Source organism: Bufo gargarizans, chromosome 2, assembly GCF_014858855.1.
Source record: "Bufo gargarizans isolate SCDJY-AF-19 chromosome 2, ASM1485885v1, whole genome shotgun sequence".
NCBI classification, from domain to species: domain Eukaryota; kingdom Metazoa; phylum Chordata; class Amphibia; order Anura; family Bufonidae; genus Bufo; species Bufo gargarizans.
Genome location: NC_058081.1, coordinates 513,689,418 through 513,710,710, shown reverse-complemented (window position 1 = coordinate 513,710,710; position 21,293 = coordinate 513,689,418). Strand labels below are relative to the sequence as shown.

Genomic DNA, 21,293 nt, shown 5'->3' with positions numbered 1-21,293 from the left:
CCTGAGTATTAATGAGGCAGGAGAGCCAGAGATGGTTGATTAGCGAGGACATCCTGACAATTATACCATTTATTATACTCCGGAAATCTAGTCACTGACTGCCAGCAAATATTCACATGTAGCAGAGCTGATATTGTTATTTAGTGATATAGTGTGCTATCTGTGGTGTTACATAGGACTGCAGCTAACATCTACATTTTATTTGTTATCACTGTTTTCTGGTGTAACATTGGACTGCAGGTGACAGTGACATCTACTACTTTATCTGTAGTCAATGAGATATCCTGTATCATCTACTACATTTTCTGTAGTGTGTTATCTGTGGTGTTACATAGGACTGCAAGTAACTAAGAGAGTTATCACTATATGTAGTGTTACATATCATGTGCATTATCTCTAGTGTTACATAGGACTGCAGCTAACATCTACATTTTCTTTGTTATCACAGTTTTCTTAGATTTTCTGTAGTGTGTTATCTTTGGTGTTACATAGGACTGCAGGTAACATCTACTGCAATACCTGTACTCAGAGAGTTATGACTGTTTTCTGTGGCGTTACATAGGACTGTAGGTAACATCTACTACATTATCTGTAGTCTGAGAGTTATCACTGTTATCTGTGGGTTTTACATAGGACTACAGATAATATCTACTTCTTTACCTGTATTCAGAGGGTTTCCACTGAGTTACCTGTGGTGTTACAACATCAACTACATGATCTGTACTCAGAGAGTTATCACTGTGTGCTATCTGTGCTATCTGTGGTGTTACATAGGACTGCAGGTGACATCAACGACATGATCTGTACTCAGAGAGTTATCAATGTGTGCTATCTGTGGTGTTACATAGGACTGCAGGTGACATCTACTACATGATCTGCACTCAGAGAGTTATCACTGTGTGCTATCTGTGGTGTTACATAGGACTGCTGGAAACACCACTACCTTAGAAGTGCTGAGTTACTGCCTTTTTATTTGTGGTGTTACATAAGACTGCAGGATGACAACCTCCGCTCAGCTGCACGGTGGATTTTGTGTCTAACCTCTCGAGTACATGTATTGACGATTGTGCTATAACCGTCCCTTCCTCTGTGATTGATGACCTCAGCGAGGCACAAGCTCCTTCAACCTCCTCTCTGGTAATGATCAGTTACTCTACAATGACATGAAGAGGGTCAATCAAATGGGTCATACATCATATGGAGAGGCAGATGTTGCAACATATTGTGATAGATTACTGCGCTGTAAGTGGAGATGGCATGTGGAGGACGGGAGGAGCTGACAGGGAGACAAGTGATCAGCGCTGCTGCACGAGGAATGGACACCGAGATCCTCATCTAGAAGAGGGGTGCAGAGGTTACACCTCATTCCTGCATCTTAAGGGGAGCAGTGCGCACCCTGTATGCAGCCATCATCAGTGATTCTCCGCCACTTCAGTTGTCGCTGAGTCAGTACTTGATCTTTGGGGACGTCTCATTACGTTTCCTAAACTGTGAGGTCCACACTTTTTGCGCTGTCAGTTATAAACACACCCCTCCCCCATCACCACAATAGTACCGTTTTGGAACCCGTCAGAAAGTTGTCACGGATCTTTACATAAAACTCTCCTAAAAATAATCTGCAGCTGTGTTTAGTTAGTGTTAGGGAGTCGGCCCAGTCCTGACAAGAAATGTGCCGGAGTCAGTGAGTAAACATTAGCTCATGCGCTGGTCGGAGCGTGGTGTAGGTGTGAGGCCGACCGTGCCCGCGCTTATTTATTGCAACGTAGGGAAAACGGTTATGAAAAAATGTGGAATAATAACTCGTGAGCGCACGGACAGGCACCATGAATATATCTCAAATCACTGCCACAAAGTGAGCCGTTGTTTTGTGGCAGATAATAAAATGTTGTAACGCAGATTATTCCTTCACAACACAACATAGAATTTTGTTTTACACAGTATCGTTTTGTATCTACAGACTACATTTTGTGTTTTTTTTTTTCCTATTTTTTGTTAGTTTTTTTGTAGATTTTATTATTATCAGCAGGCTCTTTCCTCACCACAACACTGTCTTCTGGACCGCTCATTTCTGACTTCATGTACACTTGTCAGCATTTATGTCTCCCCTTTAGCAGATAACGGGGCGGCTGCCGCTCACTCAGTCACTTTGATATTCAGTCACCACATTACCCCATGTGACGTCTTGAGGAGCAGCGTCGCCCGCATTCGTGTCGCGTCTTCTTGGCCGTCAACCAACCCAGCAACCAATTGTGTTTTGCCCAGTGAGGAGATGCAGCTATTGCCTGTCACTTTGTATTAATCGCCTCCTCACATTCGCCTCGGAACCTCCCTGAAATCAACACATTTACAGTCTGAGCTCCCAGGGAAGATTTTGTTTTATTTTCTTCGACCCAGTTGTCCTCTTCTAGCTGCTGCATCTTCGCTTCGTGAGCTTTGTGTCAGAGGGGCCTGACCACAAGGCAGACATGTCCCATCCTCCCGTCACTCATCGTCTGCCATTTTAGAATTATAAATGTGCTGTTATGGATTCAGTCTGGCGCGTATTGAAAAGGGGCATGAGGCACACGCCACCCCACAGTCAGATAGTCATATGTTTACATTTTAATGCCACATTTAATTTACTTTCTTCTTCTTGATCTTTATGTGTTTGGTTGTTAACAGGATGGGGAGGGGAATCTTAAAATAATGTGTCCATACATACAAAAGGAAGACTAATACTGAAGTGGTACTGTGCAGTGTCCATTGTGGGGATTCGCTCTGGTAGACAGGGTAAGCGGACACAGTACAGAGGCAAATTACCAGTTCTTAAATCAAACTTTCGTGTTTATTCACACATAATGTAAAACCAAAAACTTCACTTTGCAGTCTTGGTGTTAATTGACACATAATGGAAAGTCCACATAGCAAAAATCACCTTATTGGCAGTTCTGCCTCCAGCAGTCCGTAAGCAGGCTTTTAGGGGGCCTGTTTACCCGACGCACGGGTCTCAGCCCTCCAACCTGGCCCAAGCCTCAGATCCCAACACAGGAACATTGCTGCTGAGCCCAGCTGTCTTTTAAGGACAGCCAGGTGTTGCCAAAACCTGGACCGGCACTTAAAATCCAGTCCGGTGTTTGACTCCACCTGGCTGCAGATCAGCCCAGCAGCACACGCTGGGAGGAAAATACCTGTTTTCCTAGACAATAACCTTCAGTGTGTCACATCCCCCTCCCCTTGTTCAACCTTGAGGGGGTGAACACTCGCCAGACAATGTACTCAGGACAGGGCATCCGTGTTTTCCTGCAACCGGCCTGCCCTGTGTTCCACTGAAAACTTAAAGTTCTGTAGGGAAAGGAACCATCGGGTTGACCCTGGCATTTCTGTCTTTGGCCTGGCTCATCCACTTGAGAGGGGAATGGTCGGTCACCAGGCGGAATTTTCTCCCCAACAAATAGTAGCGGAGAGACTCGAGTGCCCACTTGATAGCCAGTCACTCTCTCCAATATACTGTACCTGGTCTCGGCTGGGGTGAGCTTATGGCTTGGGAAGACAACGGGATGCTCCTTCCCGTTTAACTCCTGAGACAGTACAGCACCGAGGCCTACTTCGGAGGCATCTTTCTGTACTATAAATTCCATTTTTAAGTCGGGCATCACCAAAACCGGGGACCCACACAGGGCCGACTTCAAAGCGGAGAACGCATCTTCCGCCTGATCGTCCCAGAGAACCATCACTGACTTATGTCCCTTCAAGAATCCTGTCAATGGTGCGGCCACCATCCAAAATGGGGGAGAAACCTCATGTAATAACCCACCATCCCCAGGAACGACTTTACTTGCCTAGAGGTGACAGGTCGGGGCCAATTCCGTATTGCCTCTATTTTGTTTACTTGTGGTTTGATGACTCCGTGCCCAATGACATACCCTAGGTATTTAGTCTCCTCTAACCCTATCGCACATTTCTTTGGGTTAGCTGTTAGTCTAGCCTTCCGAAGGGAGTCCACTACGGCCTGTACTTTGGGCAGGTGACTTTCCCAGTCGGTACTGTGAATGACAATATCGTCCAGGTAAGCCGAGGCATACCGTAGATGTGGACGAAGCACAATGTCCATTAGACGTTGAAAAGTGGTGGGGACGCGATGCAGACCAAAGGGTAACACCTCATACTGATACAGCCCCTCAGGCGTATATGAAGGCAGTTTTCTCTTTGGCAGCCTCCCTTAAGGGCATCTGACAGTACCCTTTTGTGAGGTCCGAAACAGAAAAATACAGTGCTTGTCCTAACTTCTCAATTAGCTCATCCACCCGGGGCATGGGATATGCATCGAATTTAGATATCTCGTTCAGCTTACGAAAATCGTTACAAAACCGTAACGTCCCGTCCATGTTGGGTATTAAGACTATAGGACTAGCCCACTCAGTTTTAGACTCCTCGATAACGTCTAGTTGCAGCATTAGATGCGCTTCCTCCGAGATGGCCTGTCGCCGAGCTTCGGGCACCCAGTATCGTTTTAACTGGTCTTTTGCCTGAGGCTCAGTGACAATCTCTCGTTGGATTGTGGAAGTGCGTCCAGGGAGGTTCGAGAACACATCCATGTTCCGACTAACAAACTCCCTGGCTTCCTGAACCTGTTTAGAGGAGAGGCTGTGGGCAATTTTTACTGTGGCAACCGCTTCCCTTGCATCAGACGGGGGCCGGAACCTCTTCCCCTGGAAAACTGGGTCGCGGGCTGTCTTTAGAACAGGACTCCCTATCTTTCCAAGGTTTTAGCAAATTAAACCTGCTCCGGCTTTCGCCTCCCTGGCTGGTGTACGTTGTAATTTACCTCTCCAACTTTCTCGAGTACCTCATAGGGCACCTGCCACCTAGCCAGGAACTTACTGTCCACAGTCAGTACCAAAACCAAAACCCGATCACCCGGGTTAAAGATCCGGACCCAAGCCTGTTGATTTATAGACCCGACTTTGTGCTTGCTGAGCTGCCTCCATATGCTCCCTAACCAGAGGTAACACTGTCTCTATCCGTTCTTGCATCTGGGTAACGTACTCAAGGACACTTTTATGCGGAGTGGGTTGCTGTTCCCACTCCTTTTTGGCTACGTCCAACAAACCGTGAGGATGTCTGCCATATTGCAGTTCGAAGGGCGAGAACCCAGCAGAGGCCTGGGGTACCTCTCGCACAGCGAACATGAGATAGGGCAGAAGAAGGTCCCAGTCCTTCCCATCTTTAGACACCACCCTTTTTAACTTGTTTTTTTATGTTTTATTAAACCTCTCTACCAGACCGTCCTTTTGCAGATAATAAACGGACGTCCGTAGCTGTTTTATGTGCAGTAACTTACAGAGTTCCCTCATAACCTTGGACATAAAAGGGGTCCCCTGGTCGGTCAGAACCTCTTTAGGTAGTCCTACTCGGGAAGACATCTCAATTAACTCTTTAGCTAGGCGTTTGGCCGATGTATGTAGCAGTGGCAACCGCCTCCGGGTACCGAGTGGCGTAGTCTAGGATGACTAAGATGTGTTGGTGCCCTCTGACGGACTTCAGTACTGAACCTACGAGATCCATAGCTTTTCGCTCAAACGGAACCTCGATAATCGGGAGCGGTACTAGGGGACTATGGAAATGTGGCTGGGGGCTAGTTACCTGGCAGGTCGGGCAAGACTTACAAAACTCGTCCACCTCTCTAAATATACTGGGCCAGTAAAACCGCCGTAGTATATGGCTCTGTGTTTTCTGCAACCCCAGGTGACCCCCGAGAACGTATTGGTGGGCTAATTCTGACACGAGTTTGCGATAAGCCTTGGGCGCCACCAACTGTTCAATATATATACCGATACAACATATTCTGATGAACCACAAAATGGAGAAACATCGACTCGCCCCAGGTTGTTGGGGTTCACCATCGATTAGTAATACATTCTCCCAGACTCGGAATAGGGTTGGGTCCTGGTGTTGTGCGGTACCAAAATTATCCCCGGAGACATTAAGGTCTGCCAATTCAGGACCCGGAGGCAAGTCCTCCATGTCTCCAGTCATTACATCCAGTATACAGGACAGGAGAAGTGGTACTGTGCAGTGTCCATATATACAGAATAAGAGCAGATACTAAGAATTACACCCAGTATACAGGCACAGGAGAAGTGGTACTGTGCAGTGTCCATATATACAGAATAAGAGCAGATACTGAGAATTACATCCTGTATACAGGACAAGAGAAGTGGTACTGTGCAGTGTCCATATATACAGAATAAGAGCAGATACTGAGAATTACACCCAGTATACAGGACAGGAGAAGTGGTACTGTGCAGTGTCCATATATACAGAATAAGAGCAGATACTGAGAATTACACCCAGTATACAGGACAGGAGAAGTGATACTGTGCAGTGTACATATATACAGAATAAGAGCAGATACTAAGAATTACACCCAGTATACAGGACAGGAGAAGTGGTACTGTGCAGTATCCATATATACAGAATAAGAGCAGATACTGAGAATTACACCCAGTATACAGGACAGGAGAAGTGGTACTGTGCAGTGTCCATACATACAGAATAAGAGCAGATACTGAGAATTACACCCAGTATACAGGACAGGAGAAGTGGTACTGTGCAGTGTCCATATATACAGAATAAGAGCAGATACTGAGAATTACACCCAGTATACAGGACAGGAGAAGTGGTACTGTGCAGTGTCCATATATACAGAATAAGAGCAGATACTAAGAATTACACCCAGTATACAGGACAAGAGAAGTGGTACTGTGCAGTGTCCATATATACAGAATAAGAGCAGATACTAAGAATTACACCCAGTATACAGGCACAGGAGAAGTGGTACTGTGCAGTGTACATATATACAGAATAAGAGCAGATACTAAGAATTACACCCAGTATACAGGACAGGAGAAGTGGTACTGTGCAGTATCCATATATACAGAATAAGAGCAGATACTAAGAATTACACCCAGTATACAGGCACAGGAGAAGTGGTACTGTGCAGTGTCCATACATACAGAATAAGAGCAGATACTGAGAATTACACCCAATATACAGGACAGGAGAAGTGGTACTGTGCAGTGTTTATATATACAGAATAAGAGCAGATACTGAGAATTACACCCAGTATACAGGACGTGGTACTGTGCAGTGTCCTTATATACAGAATAAGAGCAGGTACTGAGAGTTACACCCAGTATACAGGACAAGAGAAGTGGTACTGTGCAGTGTCCATATATACAGAATAAGAGCAGATACTAAGAATTACACCCAGTATACAGGCACAGGAGAAGTGGTACTGTGCAGTGTCCATATATATAATATAAGCACAGCCACCATGAAGAAAGGTTTATTTTCACCATGCTGGACAGTGTAGTCTGACAACAGTAAGCACAGTACATATTTTCCCCAATATTTATTCTGCAGTAGTAGTTTGCACTCAGGACATGTGGCTGCTGTCACCCCCTTGGCACTTCTGTGACTTCCATTTTTCTTCCCGTGAGACAGGGAATGTTAAGGTGACAGCTCCTAGCATGAAGCATGTCATTGAAATGGAGCACAAAGAAAAGCTGCAAACAGCAGTGGGAATGACACCCATCTCACCCATCTCTATCTTTCTCTCTACAGCAATTTTATGCCGCACAGCTCGCTGCCATGCAGGTGTCTCCGGGGAACAAGATGCCTGGTATGCCGCAGGGGAACCTCGCTGCTATGTCTCCAACAAGTATGAACACAGAGAAGAGTACGAGCAGCCCGCCGCCCAAAACCAAGGTATCCAGCACACGCACACAGCAGCATAACGCCACAGGGACCTGATGCTCAGAGGGTCTGGTGCCAATGCCATTATATAGGTTTCTGGGAAAGTTGGGTGATAATGGCCACCATTCAAGCTTGTGGGCTTATTTGACATCAGAGATTCACGTCCCTGTTCTCTATGGACAACACATGTATCCATTCAATTCTGTATTCAGATGTCTGCGGACAGAATATATCCTTTCTATTCATTGGGAAAACGGAAAGCAGACAGATGCCATATATGCGATCTGATGTTTATTTGATTGCATACAAAATTGATAAAAAATTTGGATCAGCCCCAGAGAAAAATACTGAGTCTGAGTATTTGCGTCCAGAAAGTGTACACTGACTTAAAGGGGTTTGCTCATATCAGGGGGGCTGGAGGAACCCGAACATATCCCTATCTTGACCCCTCTGGCCCCCCTGATATGAGCATTTCAAAGCAAGGGCGGGGGCTTCCGCCCAGCAGTGTTCCCGGTGATGTCACCGGGCTCACTGCTGGTTGGAAGTCTCTGCCTAGTATGTCACCGGATCTCCTAAAAATGCCTTTGCCCTGCACAATTCAGTGCAGGGCAAAGGAAAGCATCGGAGCATTCAATGGGTGAAGATGGGGATGTGTCCGGGTTCAGCTCTGAATCCGGACAACTCCTTTAAATACTTAGGGCTCATTCACATTACAGTGAAAACCTGCTGTCACACGGTCGTTTTCAGAGCCAATTAACGTCTATGTGGCCATTCACATGGCCATTTTTTAACAGCCAGTGAATAGCGGTCATCAAAAAATACACGCCTTGTCATTAGGCACATCTCCCAACAGCGAAGAGGGGAAACAAGAAACAGCGTAAAAAGCCAGTCGTTGTAAATGACCCCCACTGTGTTTTCAGTGGTGCGCTAGAGCTCAGTGCATCAGCCACATTTGCAAATTTCAGAAAATAAAAATGGAATAGAAATGGGGCAGAAAAAAAGGGGAAAAACCTCTGAAAATGGCTGCGAAATAGCTGAGTGCACGGAGTGAGCCCTGCTGTTTTCAATCTGCTGTGTGCCAGTAGGAGACTCGGAGTGCATGAAAGAGAAGGCAAAGATAATACCTGGAAATGATAGACGAGCGCTGACCCCGGGGCTCAGCCTGGAAATCCTACACATTGATTTCTCTCGGCTTCCCTGCTGCGCGATCCGGCAGAGTTCACTTGTAATAAAAGAAGAAGATTGTGTCCTAATGGCGACGGCAGCTGACAGACATGGCGCTCTGCATGCTCTCCGTCCCAGAGACAAGTCGCACAACCAACCTGTGAAGACTTGTTCCCTCCCGTTAACGCGCACCATCTGAATAAATAGGCTGCAGGTCAGGGCTGCGCGGCTCATTATCCACCTGCTGCACCCCGTTCTACTCCACCTGCGATAACGATTAACATCCCGAGAACCTAATCCACATCCCATGTCCTATTTTACATGTGTGAAATATATAAATAGTGGAACCACACAGACCTCCACCCTAAACCTACAATACAACCTGGAGACATCTGGTGACAATCCCAAATAACAGCCACGACATTCACCCAGCTTTCCACAGACCCTGGAGGTTTTGGCACCCCAGCTTTCCACTATAGATCTTGACACCCAGTTTTTAACAGTCCCTTAAAGACCTAGCTTGTTACATAGAATATCATTTCTCTTGTACTGCTCTGCCTTTGTGTGAGTCTCCACTGTAGTTATGGCATTCTGTTCATGAATCAGGAAACACAGGATGAGCAGAGCTATAGGCACTGCATCTGTGATCATTTTTTGACGGCCTTGTTTGTACCTTTTTATGCCAGTGTTGCTGCCGGAAGAGGAAAATGTGCCTAATTTATGGCAGGGCGTGCGCCTTGTCAAAAATTCTGCACATCTTTGGTAGTCCAAAAATCTACACTATTTTTATACCTTTTTTCCTGGCGTAAAATTAGTAAATTTGACGGGGCCAGACGGGCGCTTAAAAATTCACAAAAAAAGGGTCATACGACAATTTAATGCCAAAAAGAGACTTAAAACTGTTCGTAAATGACCCCCAATGAGCAGTTTGGATCGAGCAGCCGATGTTACGGTCCCACTGTATCTTCTTATGGCTGTGACCCTAGAAACGTTTGAGTCCGGCAATTAGCATCTTCGTCCATCTCCTGTAAATGACATTTGACAAATACACTGTCCCCACCGGACATGTCCCTACAGACGTCAACTGTCTCAACCTCTTCATCAAGGATCTTGCTGAAGAAAGCATCTTGACACGGGGCAAACGTTGTGATGGATTAGGCCGTGGGTCACCGTGGACGCAGCACCATATTCATCGCCTTCAGTCAGGCCAGCTTTCGGACACAACACCTCCCCCAACATTTCATTTCCAGAGCCCTGACGGCTGGCAGCTCGTGTGGTTTTCCAGCACTGATGGACACGTGCTGAGCTACATTTAATTTATCCGTCTGTTTTATGCCGCAGAGTGCTGCGCTCCATCACGAGCGATGTATCCAGGCATATTGTCATGGAGGCTGCACTATGTAGGCCAGCTGTCACCTGTGGCTGCAGATTATTGCACTGACTGTTACCTGGGATCATAAAGCAAGACGCCTCCAATTAGCGTCATCGTCACTGAGAAACAGCTTATCTGTTCCCAGGGACTCCTTTAAGATGTGAATCTTATAGTGAGGGGTCTATGGGGAGGAGCAGAGAAAGATGCATCAGTACTGAGACTAGAGTCCAGACTATATACACACTCCTCTGCTCACATATACATTGTGGCCCATAGCAACCAATCAGATCCCACCTTTCATTTTTCAGAGCTCCTTTTGGAAAATGAAAGGTAGAATCTGATTGGTTGCTATGGGCAACTAAGCCAGTTCTACTTTACACCAGTTTTGATAAATCTTCCCCAATATATATATATCGGTCTGTGATAAATTTACAAGTACCAAAAATCATCTTCTCTTGAACCTTAAAGGGCTGGTAACCCTATACTCTGGTGCTTATGGTGGTGCTGGAGCCGGTTTTCAGCACTGGAGATGGGTGACATGAAGTGCTGATTATGGGGCTGAGAAGTTTCCACACTTCATGTCACCCCAGTTTGGTATGGGTGATAACAGAAGAAAGTAGATTGTATTCATCTGTCTACAGCCAGCCTCTCTCCAACCTGAAGTAACTGATAACAGGGACCAATACATTGTTCTTCCCTGTGTAAAGCTGGCCAAACACAAGATACTTGTAGGCCAAATGATGGATTGTCTGACAGCTATTCCGCCCGATCCTCCCATATACGCATGCTTGGCTCAACTACTGCCAGACACCCCCGTCAGCGGCTTATCTCCTGAGAACAAAAGGATCAGGCAGTTGAAATGCAACATACCCGACCCTCATGTCCCTCGAGTCATCAGAGGATTATCTGGGAGGTCACCATACACTTCAGATGCTTGGCTCAGTGGGTTTGGCCAGCACACATCTAATGTGTTTGGCTAGCTTTGCAGTCAGTCTCACCCAAGCCCTAAGGCTAGTTTCACACTAGCGGCAAGGAACTCCGGCAAGCTGTTCCGGCGGGTGAACAGCCTGTCGGATCCGTGCTGCTGCTAGTGCACGCGTGCCCCTGGTCTACCGCTCCGGCCCCATTGACTATAATGGGGGCGGGGCGGAGTTCCGGTGGCAGCACGTGCCGAGAGGTGGCCGGAATAAAAGTGCTACATGTAGTACTTTTATTCCGGCCGCCTCTCGGCATGCGCTGCCGTGCTGCCGCCGGAACTCCGCCCTGCCCCCATTATAGTCGATGGGACTGGAGCAGTAGTCCGGGGGCACGCGTGCACTAGCGGCAGCACGGATCTGTTCACCTGCTGGAACAGCCTGCTGGAGTTCTTTACTGCTAGTGTGAAACTAGCCTAAAATGACTTAGGCCTGTATTACACCAACAGATTATCTGACCAATATCTCTCCAATCAGACCAATAGTTGATGTGTATAACAAACGATCTGTGCATGTAATTGGCCATCTGACCAATGATTAGTCATAAAAATCTGTCAGATAATCTGTTGGTGTAATACAGGCCTTACCGACCTGAAATGGCTGATTACAGGGAGCACTAGACTACACTTACCTGTCCTGAGGTCAGTCTCTCCCTGGCCTGGAATGGCTGATAACAGGGAACATCAGACGGGCATCACTTACACTGAGCGAAGGCTGCAGATGATCTAACATTCTTGGGATATGGTCGGGCGGGTTTCATGGATCTACAGTCGATACTTCATGGTAGACCTTAAGCTGTGGCCATAATTAAGTTTCCCTCTCACTTCATGTTTACTAAATTAGTGAAGTGCATCAGGTTTTGGGGTCTCTGGCCTAGAAGCACCCCTCCCCCCATAATGACATATTACAAGAGGGGTCTTCATCGTGGCGGCTTTGTTTTTTCACAGACTGTGGTCTCGGTGGAGTAGTTTTGTTGCATTAGTATATACCTAGCGGATTACATGGAACACAGGCTGCCACTAAGGTATCTCCACTTGTATCCATGGAAAGTCTGACTGTCATAACTGCCCCTCACTAGAAATCAGTCTTGGGGGTCAGCTGTACTCTCTCTTTAAATCTGGTCTTATTGTACAAAGTGAACACTGTAGAATGCCAGTGCTGAGGATGAGGGACTCATAGGACACCTTGTCAGGGTCCGCAGGGACCTCGTGTCACATGGCTTGAAACCGCTGACAGGCAGGAGACGCACGTTCTGGGTACAGTGGAGTCTGATGGACAGGGTAACAGGCTCAATGTGGTAGGCAAAATAACAACCTTAAGAAGCCGTTGAACCGAGCAAGCCGGAACCCGTGATCGCCAGCAGATATTCCTGCACCCACAAAGATCCCTTCTCTGGGCAACCCTATAGATCTCAACTGCAGTGCTATCTCACCATCTACAGTCACTCAGTCCCTCACAATTCCACGCGCAGCGTGTAGTTATCTTTAACTTTGTTCATCCCGAGTTCTGTTTACGAAGAGAATGTTAGAACTACAGTTGACTGACACACCAGCTGGGGTGGGTGTAATTCTGTATCACAATGTAGATCCATATCCATATGATTCTGGGTCCATAGAATACTGGTTGACCGTATTCACCCTCTGTCTGTGGACCAGGAATGTTATAGCAGCCTTGTCCATGAAGACAGCGACACAAGAGCTTACAGTCTGATTCTGCTGGTGGCCGGCTGTACACGGAGTGCAGAGTATGCCCTCTCCAGTTATGGATCCTGCCCCTGTCTCTCCAGGCTGCAGTTCGTCTTTGCCCTCTGTGTAAAGGGAGACTACAATTTAAAATAATTTAGGGTGACCCCCGTGCTGATCCCACTGAGCGCTGTGGTTATCAGAGGAGACGCGCTGACATCTGACATTGTATTTAATCTTAATAGAAATTCAGTCCTTGCGTCCTTCAAGTGATGGGGGGCGAGTGCGCAGAGAAGGATCGCTCCTCACACCACCGCCGCTCTCTTACTCTTAGTCTTTGTGACTGCATATCACTTTGTATTTACATTAGATCCACGTCCCCTTGGGGGGGCCTGATACAAGGTTAAACCCTGCTTGGGCGAGGTGGCCATCCCTCTGTAGTGCCCAGACAGATGACCACAATACCGTGCAAAGCACAAAGGCTGGTCCATTGTATACAGGGACAGAGTGGCACCTTCTTTATGTATAGGGATTTATGCCACAGTGGGCACTGCTCATGGGGGGCAATATACCGTATACATTATACTCTCCATTCACACAAAACATGCCCACTCTCTGCTACTGCTTTGTCTGTGTGTCAGTCTTCACTGCAGTCCTGCAATTTTACTCATAAATCAGGAAGCACAGGATGAACAGAGGTCTCTCCCAGTTGGTTCAATGCTATTGTGGAACTAGAGATGCTGAGATGCATCTGATACATAATAATCTGTGATTATCATCACTACCCATGTTATGGCTGGGGGTAAAATGACGTCACATTATCTGAATAAATGGGTGCTCTGGTGAGGTGTCTGATTTTGGGTTGGGTAGAACAATGTAATACACTTGGCCCCCATTATTAATCATGAGTTCTTGATTGTGTCTTTCACAGGATGATGTTGCACAGCCGCTGAACCTTTCTGCCAGGCCCAAGACATCAGACAGAAAATCACCCGCATCACCCGCCTCACCGCACATCCCAACGTCGAGGATAAGCAGCGGGATTAGTTCACACAAACCGTCCGTCTCCTACACGCTCGCCAGCCCGCCCGTCAGAGTTAATTCTATAGGTAAGTTGTGTGACAGCATTAATGCCTAGAGCTGTATTGTGCACCTACTGACACTGAGCTGAAGGGCGCAGCAGAGCTCCTACTGTCCTGTGATGACTGGAGTGTAACGTTGTGCTACGTCTCTTACTGCGTCTTCTGCTTCTCTTTCATTCCTTTCACACTTCAGCCCCACCGCTCTGGTAATGGCTTCCATATGGTGATGAGCCATTGATTTGTTTCGTTTTTTGCCACATTGGTCAGCTCCGTTGGATCGAATTTATGTGACCTAAATCCGACTGCTATGATTTTTACTACAGTAGTACTTAGATGCACCAGTCATCAAATAGTGATCCACGTTGTAGGGAAGAGCATAATCTGCAGTATCTGTCAACATTGTAACTGGTCTGGCTAATAGATTCCAGAAACATCCCCTTCAAATGTAATGACAATCTACCCTTTAGGTCCAATGAAGACGTCCCCTTTAAGTCTGGGTCAGTCTAGACCTAGTTCAGAAAAAGTGAGGTCGGTGGGAAGTGTACATTGGCAGCTCTGCTCTTAGAGATGACCTGTAACATCTCCTGACATGTCCAATGTAGTAAGTACTTGCATTCGTCTTGTACTAACAATTCTGGAGCATCTATTCTTATGTGCCCGTGATATGCCATTCCTTTGCTATTCCTTCTAGAAGTTAAAGGGGTTATCCCATCTTAGACATTGAGGGCATATCTCTAGGATATCCCCCCATTGTCTGATAGGTGCGGGTCCCACCTCTGAGACCTGCACCTACAATGAGAAAGTTGAGGAGGGCGCACTGCGCATGCGCAGCCGCCCTCTATTCATTTCTATGGAGCTGCCGAAAATAGCTGAGTGCTGGCTCGGCTATTTCCGTCGGCACCATAGAAATTAATGGGAGCGGTGGCTGCGCATGCGCAGTGCGCCCCCATTCACTTCAGTGGGAGAGGCGGGGAGCTGCGCCTGGTGGTGGACGGACCCCGGAAAACCCTGGGTTCTCCAGCCACAACTCTCCCCGGCTCCGTTCTCCTTGTAGGTGCGGGTCCCAGAGGTGTAACCCGCACCTATCAGACAATGGGGGAATATCCTAACAATATGCCCGCATTGTCTAAGATGGGATAACCCCTGTAAGAACGAATTGCAGGCAGTCTGCAATGAAGGTTGAGATGGGTGTTACCAGTTCGGGGAGTGTCCCCACACAGTATGACTTTGGAAGCAGTGATTGAATAGTGTCAGACTGTGCAGGGACACCCCAAACTGGTAACATCCATCTGGACCTTCATTGCAGACTGCTAGTAATTCATTCATAACTTCTAGCAGGAATAATAAAGTAATGGCACATTATACAGAATAAATGCTCCAGAATTGTTATTACATAGAGAATGTAAGTACTTACTACAATACTCGTGTCAGGAGAGGTGACGGGTCTTCTTTAAAGGTTCATTGATCAGTCCCCTGTACTGGGGTCCCCCAGTCCACCACGGAGTATACGGCTGGTGGGCTATGGACTCCATGTTGTCACCCCTCCCATATGTGCAGTCACATCAGTCATTATCGCAGGTATCCGGTAGAATGGTTCCGATTTTGCAGCTTTCCTTGCACTTTTTATAGATTTTCTGTGTCAAAATACAAGATGTTGAACATCATTTGGTAATTTTATTTATTTTTCATGCAAATGACAAAACTTTATAAAGTATCCAATTAAGCTGTTTACGAGCGGAAGTTCAAGCAGGTGGTAATTACAGACGTGTATCACAGTGCAGACTGCGCGACAGATTACATCGACGGATGCGCAAACACACAATAAGAAAGCCTAAACATGTTTGGTTCTGTTGTCAAACTCGTAGCTACATGAAGATGTGCGGCATACATCGCGCTCGCCTCCACCATATGCATCTACTTCCCATGTAAACACTGTGCTTCCTGTTTATACAGAACACATCGCTTTGGGTGCAGAAAATCCATTCACTTCTGGAACTGAAGAAATTGGAATGTATCCTGTGTTATTTTGTATCCTCAGCAGGGGGTTAACCCTTCCTAGACCTGCCTGTATATGATATCATAGTTTATTAACTGTCCAGCACCCTGGCCCTGCTGTATTATATCATAGTCTATTAACTGCTTAGCGCCCTGCCCTCACTGTATTATATCATAATCTATTTATGCCCCTGATGTATTATATCATTATCTATTTACGGGTGAGAGCCCCACCTCTGATGTTTTATGTCATAGTCTATTTACTGATCAGGACCCTGCCCCTTCTGTATTATATTATAGTCTATTTACTGATCAGGACCTCGCCCCTTCTGTATTATATTATAGTCTATTTACTGATCAGGACCTGGCCCCTTCTGTATTATATTATAGTCTATTTACTGATCAGGACCTGGCCCCTTCTGTATTATATTATAGTCTATTTACTGATCAGGACCTCACCCCTTCTGTATTATATTATAGTCTATTTACTGATCAGGACCTCACCCCTTCTGTATTATATTATAGTCTATTTACTGATCAGGACCTTGCCCCTTCTGTATTATATTATAGTCTATTTACTGATCAGGACCTCGCCCCTTCTGTATTATATTATAGTCTATTTACTGATCAGGACCTCGCCCCTTCTGTATTATATTATAGTCTATTTACTGATCAGGACCTGGCCCCTTCTGTATTATATTATAGTCTATTTACTGATCAGGACCTCACCCCTTCTGTATTATATTATAGTCTATTTACTGATCAGGACCTCGCCCCTTCTGTATTATATTATAGTCTATTTACTGATCAGTCCTCACCCCTCCTATAGTATATTATAGTCTATTTAGTAATCACGGCCTCACCCCTTCTGTATTATAGTAAAGTCTATTTACTGATCAGGGCCTCGCCCCTACCATATTGCATCATAGTCTATTTACTGATCAGGGTCTCACCCCTTCTGTATTATATTATAGTCTATTTCCCCTTCTGTATGATATCATAGTCTATTTATTGATTAGGACAAAATCCAGCTAGAGAATTAACCTTTCTAAATAACAGTTACTTCAATATTTTATTTATTATCTCAAAAAACATACTGATTATCCATAGTGGGTACCGCCACACATCTGGCTATGTAGGTTTAGTTATGGGCGGGGACAATGTCCCTATTATGGACCCTATACTAAACCCTTTGCCCAGGGACAGCCCCTGATGGTGGGGACTCCCTGTCCTCGAGCCTAAGGCTAACAGCTCCTATGTAGCCCTCGCTGTTAGAAAAAAGCCTATCAGTGGGGGACCTCTATGGACAGCAAGACAAAACAAACACAGAGTTAATGCGCCATGTATACATCCCTAATGATATGTAAACATCAAAAGGTACGCGACGCACCGGACTAACTTATTAAAAAACACCCTGTTATATGGATGTTTGTGGTCACCCAGATATATGGACCAAACAAATGATACACTAAAGCCCCTATTTATTGATTAGGACCTCACCCCTTCTGTATTATATCATAGTCTATTTTTTTATCAGGACCTCACCTCTTCTGTATTATATCCTAGTCTATTTACTGATCAGTCCTCGTCCCTTCTGTATTATATTATAGTCTATTTACTGATCAGTCCTCACCCCTTCTTTATTATATCATAGTCTATTTACTGATCAGTCCTCACCCCTTCTGTATTATATCATAGTCTATTTATTGATCAGGACCTCACCCCTTCTGTATTATATCATAGTCTATTTTTTGATCAGAACCTCATCCCTTCTGTATTATATCATAGTCTATTTACTGTTCAGTCCTCACCCCTTCTGTATTATATTATAGTCTATTTACTGATCAGTCCTCGCCCCTTCTGTATTCTATCATAGTCTATTTACTGATCAGGTTCTCACCCCTTCTGTATTATATTATAGTCTATTTACTGATCAGTCCTCGCCCCTTTTGTATTATATCATAGTCTATTTACTGATCAGGTTCTCACCCCTTCTGTATTATATTATAGTCTATTTACTGATCAGTCCTCACCCCTTCTTTATTATATCATAGTCTATTTACTGATCAGTCCTCACCCCTTCTGTATTATATCATAGTCTATTTACTGATCAGGACCTCACCCCTTCTGTATTATATCATAGTCTATTTACTGATCAGAATAATATCCGATAAATACCCCAACCAAGGGATGATTACTTTCAAGTAATGGAAGCCTATGGCAGTATCACTAAATACATAACCTACACAGAAATGCCAGACCGCTTATATTAATTAAATACTTTATTACAAAAATCACATTTAATCCCCGACCCGTTATCAATGTGCATTGATAACGGGTCCCTGTCCAAGGTGCTGAACTTGACTAGTACCCAGGACTGCAATTATCTACCACTGACACCTCCAAGGACCCACAATCTATTCCCATCTTGAGACTCTAGACCCAAACCACTCGACCTAGTTCCGTTAGTTGTGCGCCTGCTGCACTTGCCGAAATCTTTGAGATTAATTTCTCTTCTTAAAGCTTTAATTCGTTTCTGCTCTAAATTATCCGAACATCGTAAAACTTGGAGGCAGAAAGGCGCTCGCAGCAAGGTTTAGCCGAACTAATCTGACACCAGCCCCTCCCCCATCCAGACAATGTTCTTTAATGTTTTCTGGCAGCTTTTGGATCAGATAGAGGAGTCCAGTAATCCGGCGAGGACGTGTAATCCGCTACGATTAGATACACAACATTCATAACTGACACAAAGCGGCGAATATTAATAACAAAAGCGCGGCAGCCCAGTTAGCAATTTCCCATTTCCCTTTCTTTTAATCTCAGTGTTTTACAACAAATCGCGGGATTTAACGTTGCGTTGTGGCAGATTACAGGATTTACCGGACAGATGTTTTTTGTTCTGAAACTGGATTAGGCTGAAAGTTTTTTTTTTTTTCGGAATCTGCAGAACATGTTCAGTCAAACCGGTCGTCTTGTGCGATTAGTGGCTGCTGCATAATGTCCCGCAACCCCCCCCCCCCACCCCCCCCCCCACCTGTCAGTTCTAGCACTCTGCAATCTGACCCCAAACCCCCCAGGTGTTTATGTGCAGGATCTCCCTCTTAAATATTTTATTCTGTTGTTTAATCTGGTCCTGGAAAAGCTGAGTGGTAACCAACATGGCCATGTTACAGCTTCCACAAAGGTCGTCACTCAGCTTTCTCAGACTCCTTGTGGGTAAATCTTCGTATCCAAGTGGTGACAGTGTATCCTGGAACGTACTGAGTAGTCTGACTTACTAAGAAACAATGGTTGTAATAGAAGCCATATTGGTTTTTACCCAGCTTTCCCGTACATCCAGATATAAACTTTTCAATATGAGAGTGAGGGGTTTATTATTGACATTTAGGGTCTTTGGAAAGATGGTTGACAATGGCTGCATCTTCAATACGGACGTCACTGCTTAGTTGTACAGTGATATACCCCATGGTTTTATAAAAATAGACACGTTTGCCTATCAGGACCCTCAGAAAGCTGAATGACAGATCGTTTGGAAACAAGGTGGCCATATTGGTTTTCACCCAGCTTTCAGCGACTTCTAAATGTTTTATTGAATTGCTATTAAAAGAAATAGGAAAGATGGATGACACAATCTTTACAACTGTCATAGGGGTTGTCACCCAGCTTTCCCTGACACCTGTAGAGTACAAATGTCTGGTTCTACATTACATCTCCTGGTTTCATATAAAATTAGACAGATTCCCCCTTCAGGACTCTCATAAAGTGGCATGACAAATCCTTTGAGAGCATCGTGAACTTATCTAACACAGCTTTCCTGGAAGCAGAAAGGGGCGAGTAGAGTTTTTGACATTCAAGCATCTATTGGGGATCTTTTGATTTGGGACAGGGCTCTTTAAACCTTCCTGTCATCGGTGGCCGCTGTTATGGAACAGTTGGGTGATTTACAGGTTATTATCCTGTGATTGCATTGGGCTCCATTACATGGTAATCTGTGTCAGGATGATGCCGCCCTGCGTGGGGTGGGCCGCCGGGAGCTGACAGCATGGTGCGGGCATTCAGAGCCAAATGAAAGGGAAAGTTTTACTCACTGTCAATGTCTTTCCAAATCTGTGACTAATGTAGCAACGTCTTATGAGTCTCAGTCTGCCAGGATTACGGCTCCAGCAGGATAATATTGAGGGGTTTAACTTAATACCTGACCCTATAGGGAACAGGGGAAAAAAGGCTTCACAATAAGCAGAATATGGTATAATATAGCGTGGGGTGGGGGGAATACCATTTAGGAGAGCAGGAAAGTTGGGTGAGCTCCTGATATACAGTCACTGGATGAGTATTGTCAAATATGGAAAAGTCCTCCAATAAATATTGAAAATTAAGTATAAAACTGAGCTAAACCAGTGACAGGCAAGGAGTGGGCTGATAAATGACGGGCCGTGGGTGCTTAAGAGTGACAGTCACATATTTCTCCTGTGGGACTGGAGCTTGCCTATAATGTTAATAGTATAAAAAGATACAGAATATCAAATACAAAATTATTTTTGCAACAAGGATTATATGATGGGATTGGGCACATGTTATTAAACCTTGATGTGCTGGCTGATCACACAAGTGTATACCTGTCCTGTACCTGTAATTGTATCATCATTGAAATAATAAGAGGTTTGTTGCAGATATCCTCTCCTCCATCACATCAACGGGTTACTTAAACGACCACGACGCCGTGACCAAGGCAATCCAAGAAGCGCGGCAGATGAAGGAGCAGCTGAGGCGGGAGCAGCAGGTCCTGGATGGGAAGGTGTCTGTCAACAGCCTTGGCCTGAACAACTGCCGGACAGAGAAGGTGAGAGCACGCAGAATCCTCTGCCGAGATCTACGCTAATTTCTCTTCCCCGGCTGCCATTGCGCATTATGCTTTTCTCTTTGCTGTGAATTCTTTGAAATATCTGGGTTGACTGAGAAATTATAGAAAAGCCGGCGTGTTAGCAAGATCAGAGCGGGATCACAGGGTATAATACTCTCCAGGAACAGCCGCTGACTTGATACTCAGATGAGCTGTGGGGGGTGTAAGCCGTTATCATATGTCAGAGGGACGATGTGACCACTCTATAGCGTGGCTGACAAGCTAAATGCTCCCAGTGATTACAAGCTGACGAGCGCGCTGCTAATGACAGAGACCCGCTTGTCACACAACGTTACCCACAGACCTATACTGACACACTTTGATGTAGGGATCGTCGTAGTCATCTATCTATAGAGTTAGGCTGAAAGACGGCTTTTGTCAAGCCTG

General features: G+C 45.5%; 1 protein-coding gene across 5 annotated transcripts in view; it reads left to right on the top strand.

Moving 5' to 3' along the window:
• The window catches only part of SOX5 (SRY-box transcription factor 5), a 195,926-nt gene that overhangs the window by 157,322 nt on the left and 17,311 nt on the right, over positions 1–21,293 (top strand). For all 5 annotated transcript variants that reach the window (XM_044281304.1, XM_044281306.1, XM_044281305.1 and 2 more), the window contains 3 exons: positions 7,606–7,749; positions 13,861–14,038; positions 20,677–20,846. In XM_044281304.1, coding sequence (XP_044137239.1) covers positions 7,606–7,749; positions 13,861–14,038; positions 20,677–20,846 — 492 coding nt within the window. The remainder of the gene's footprint in view (positions 1–7,605; positions 7,750–13,860; positions 14,039–20,676; positions 20,847–21,293) is intronic.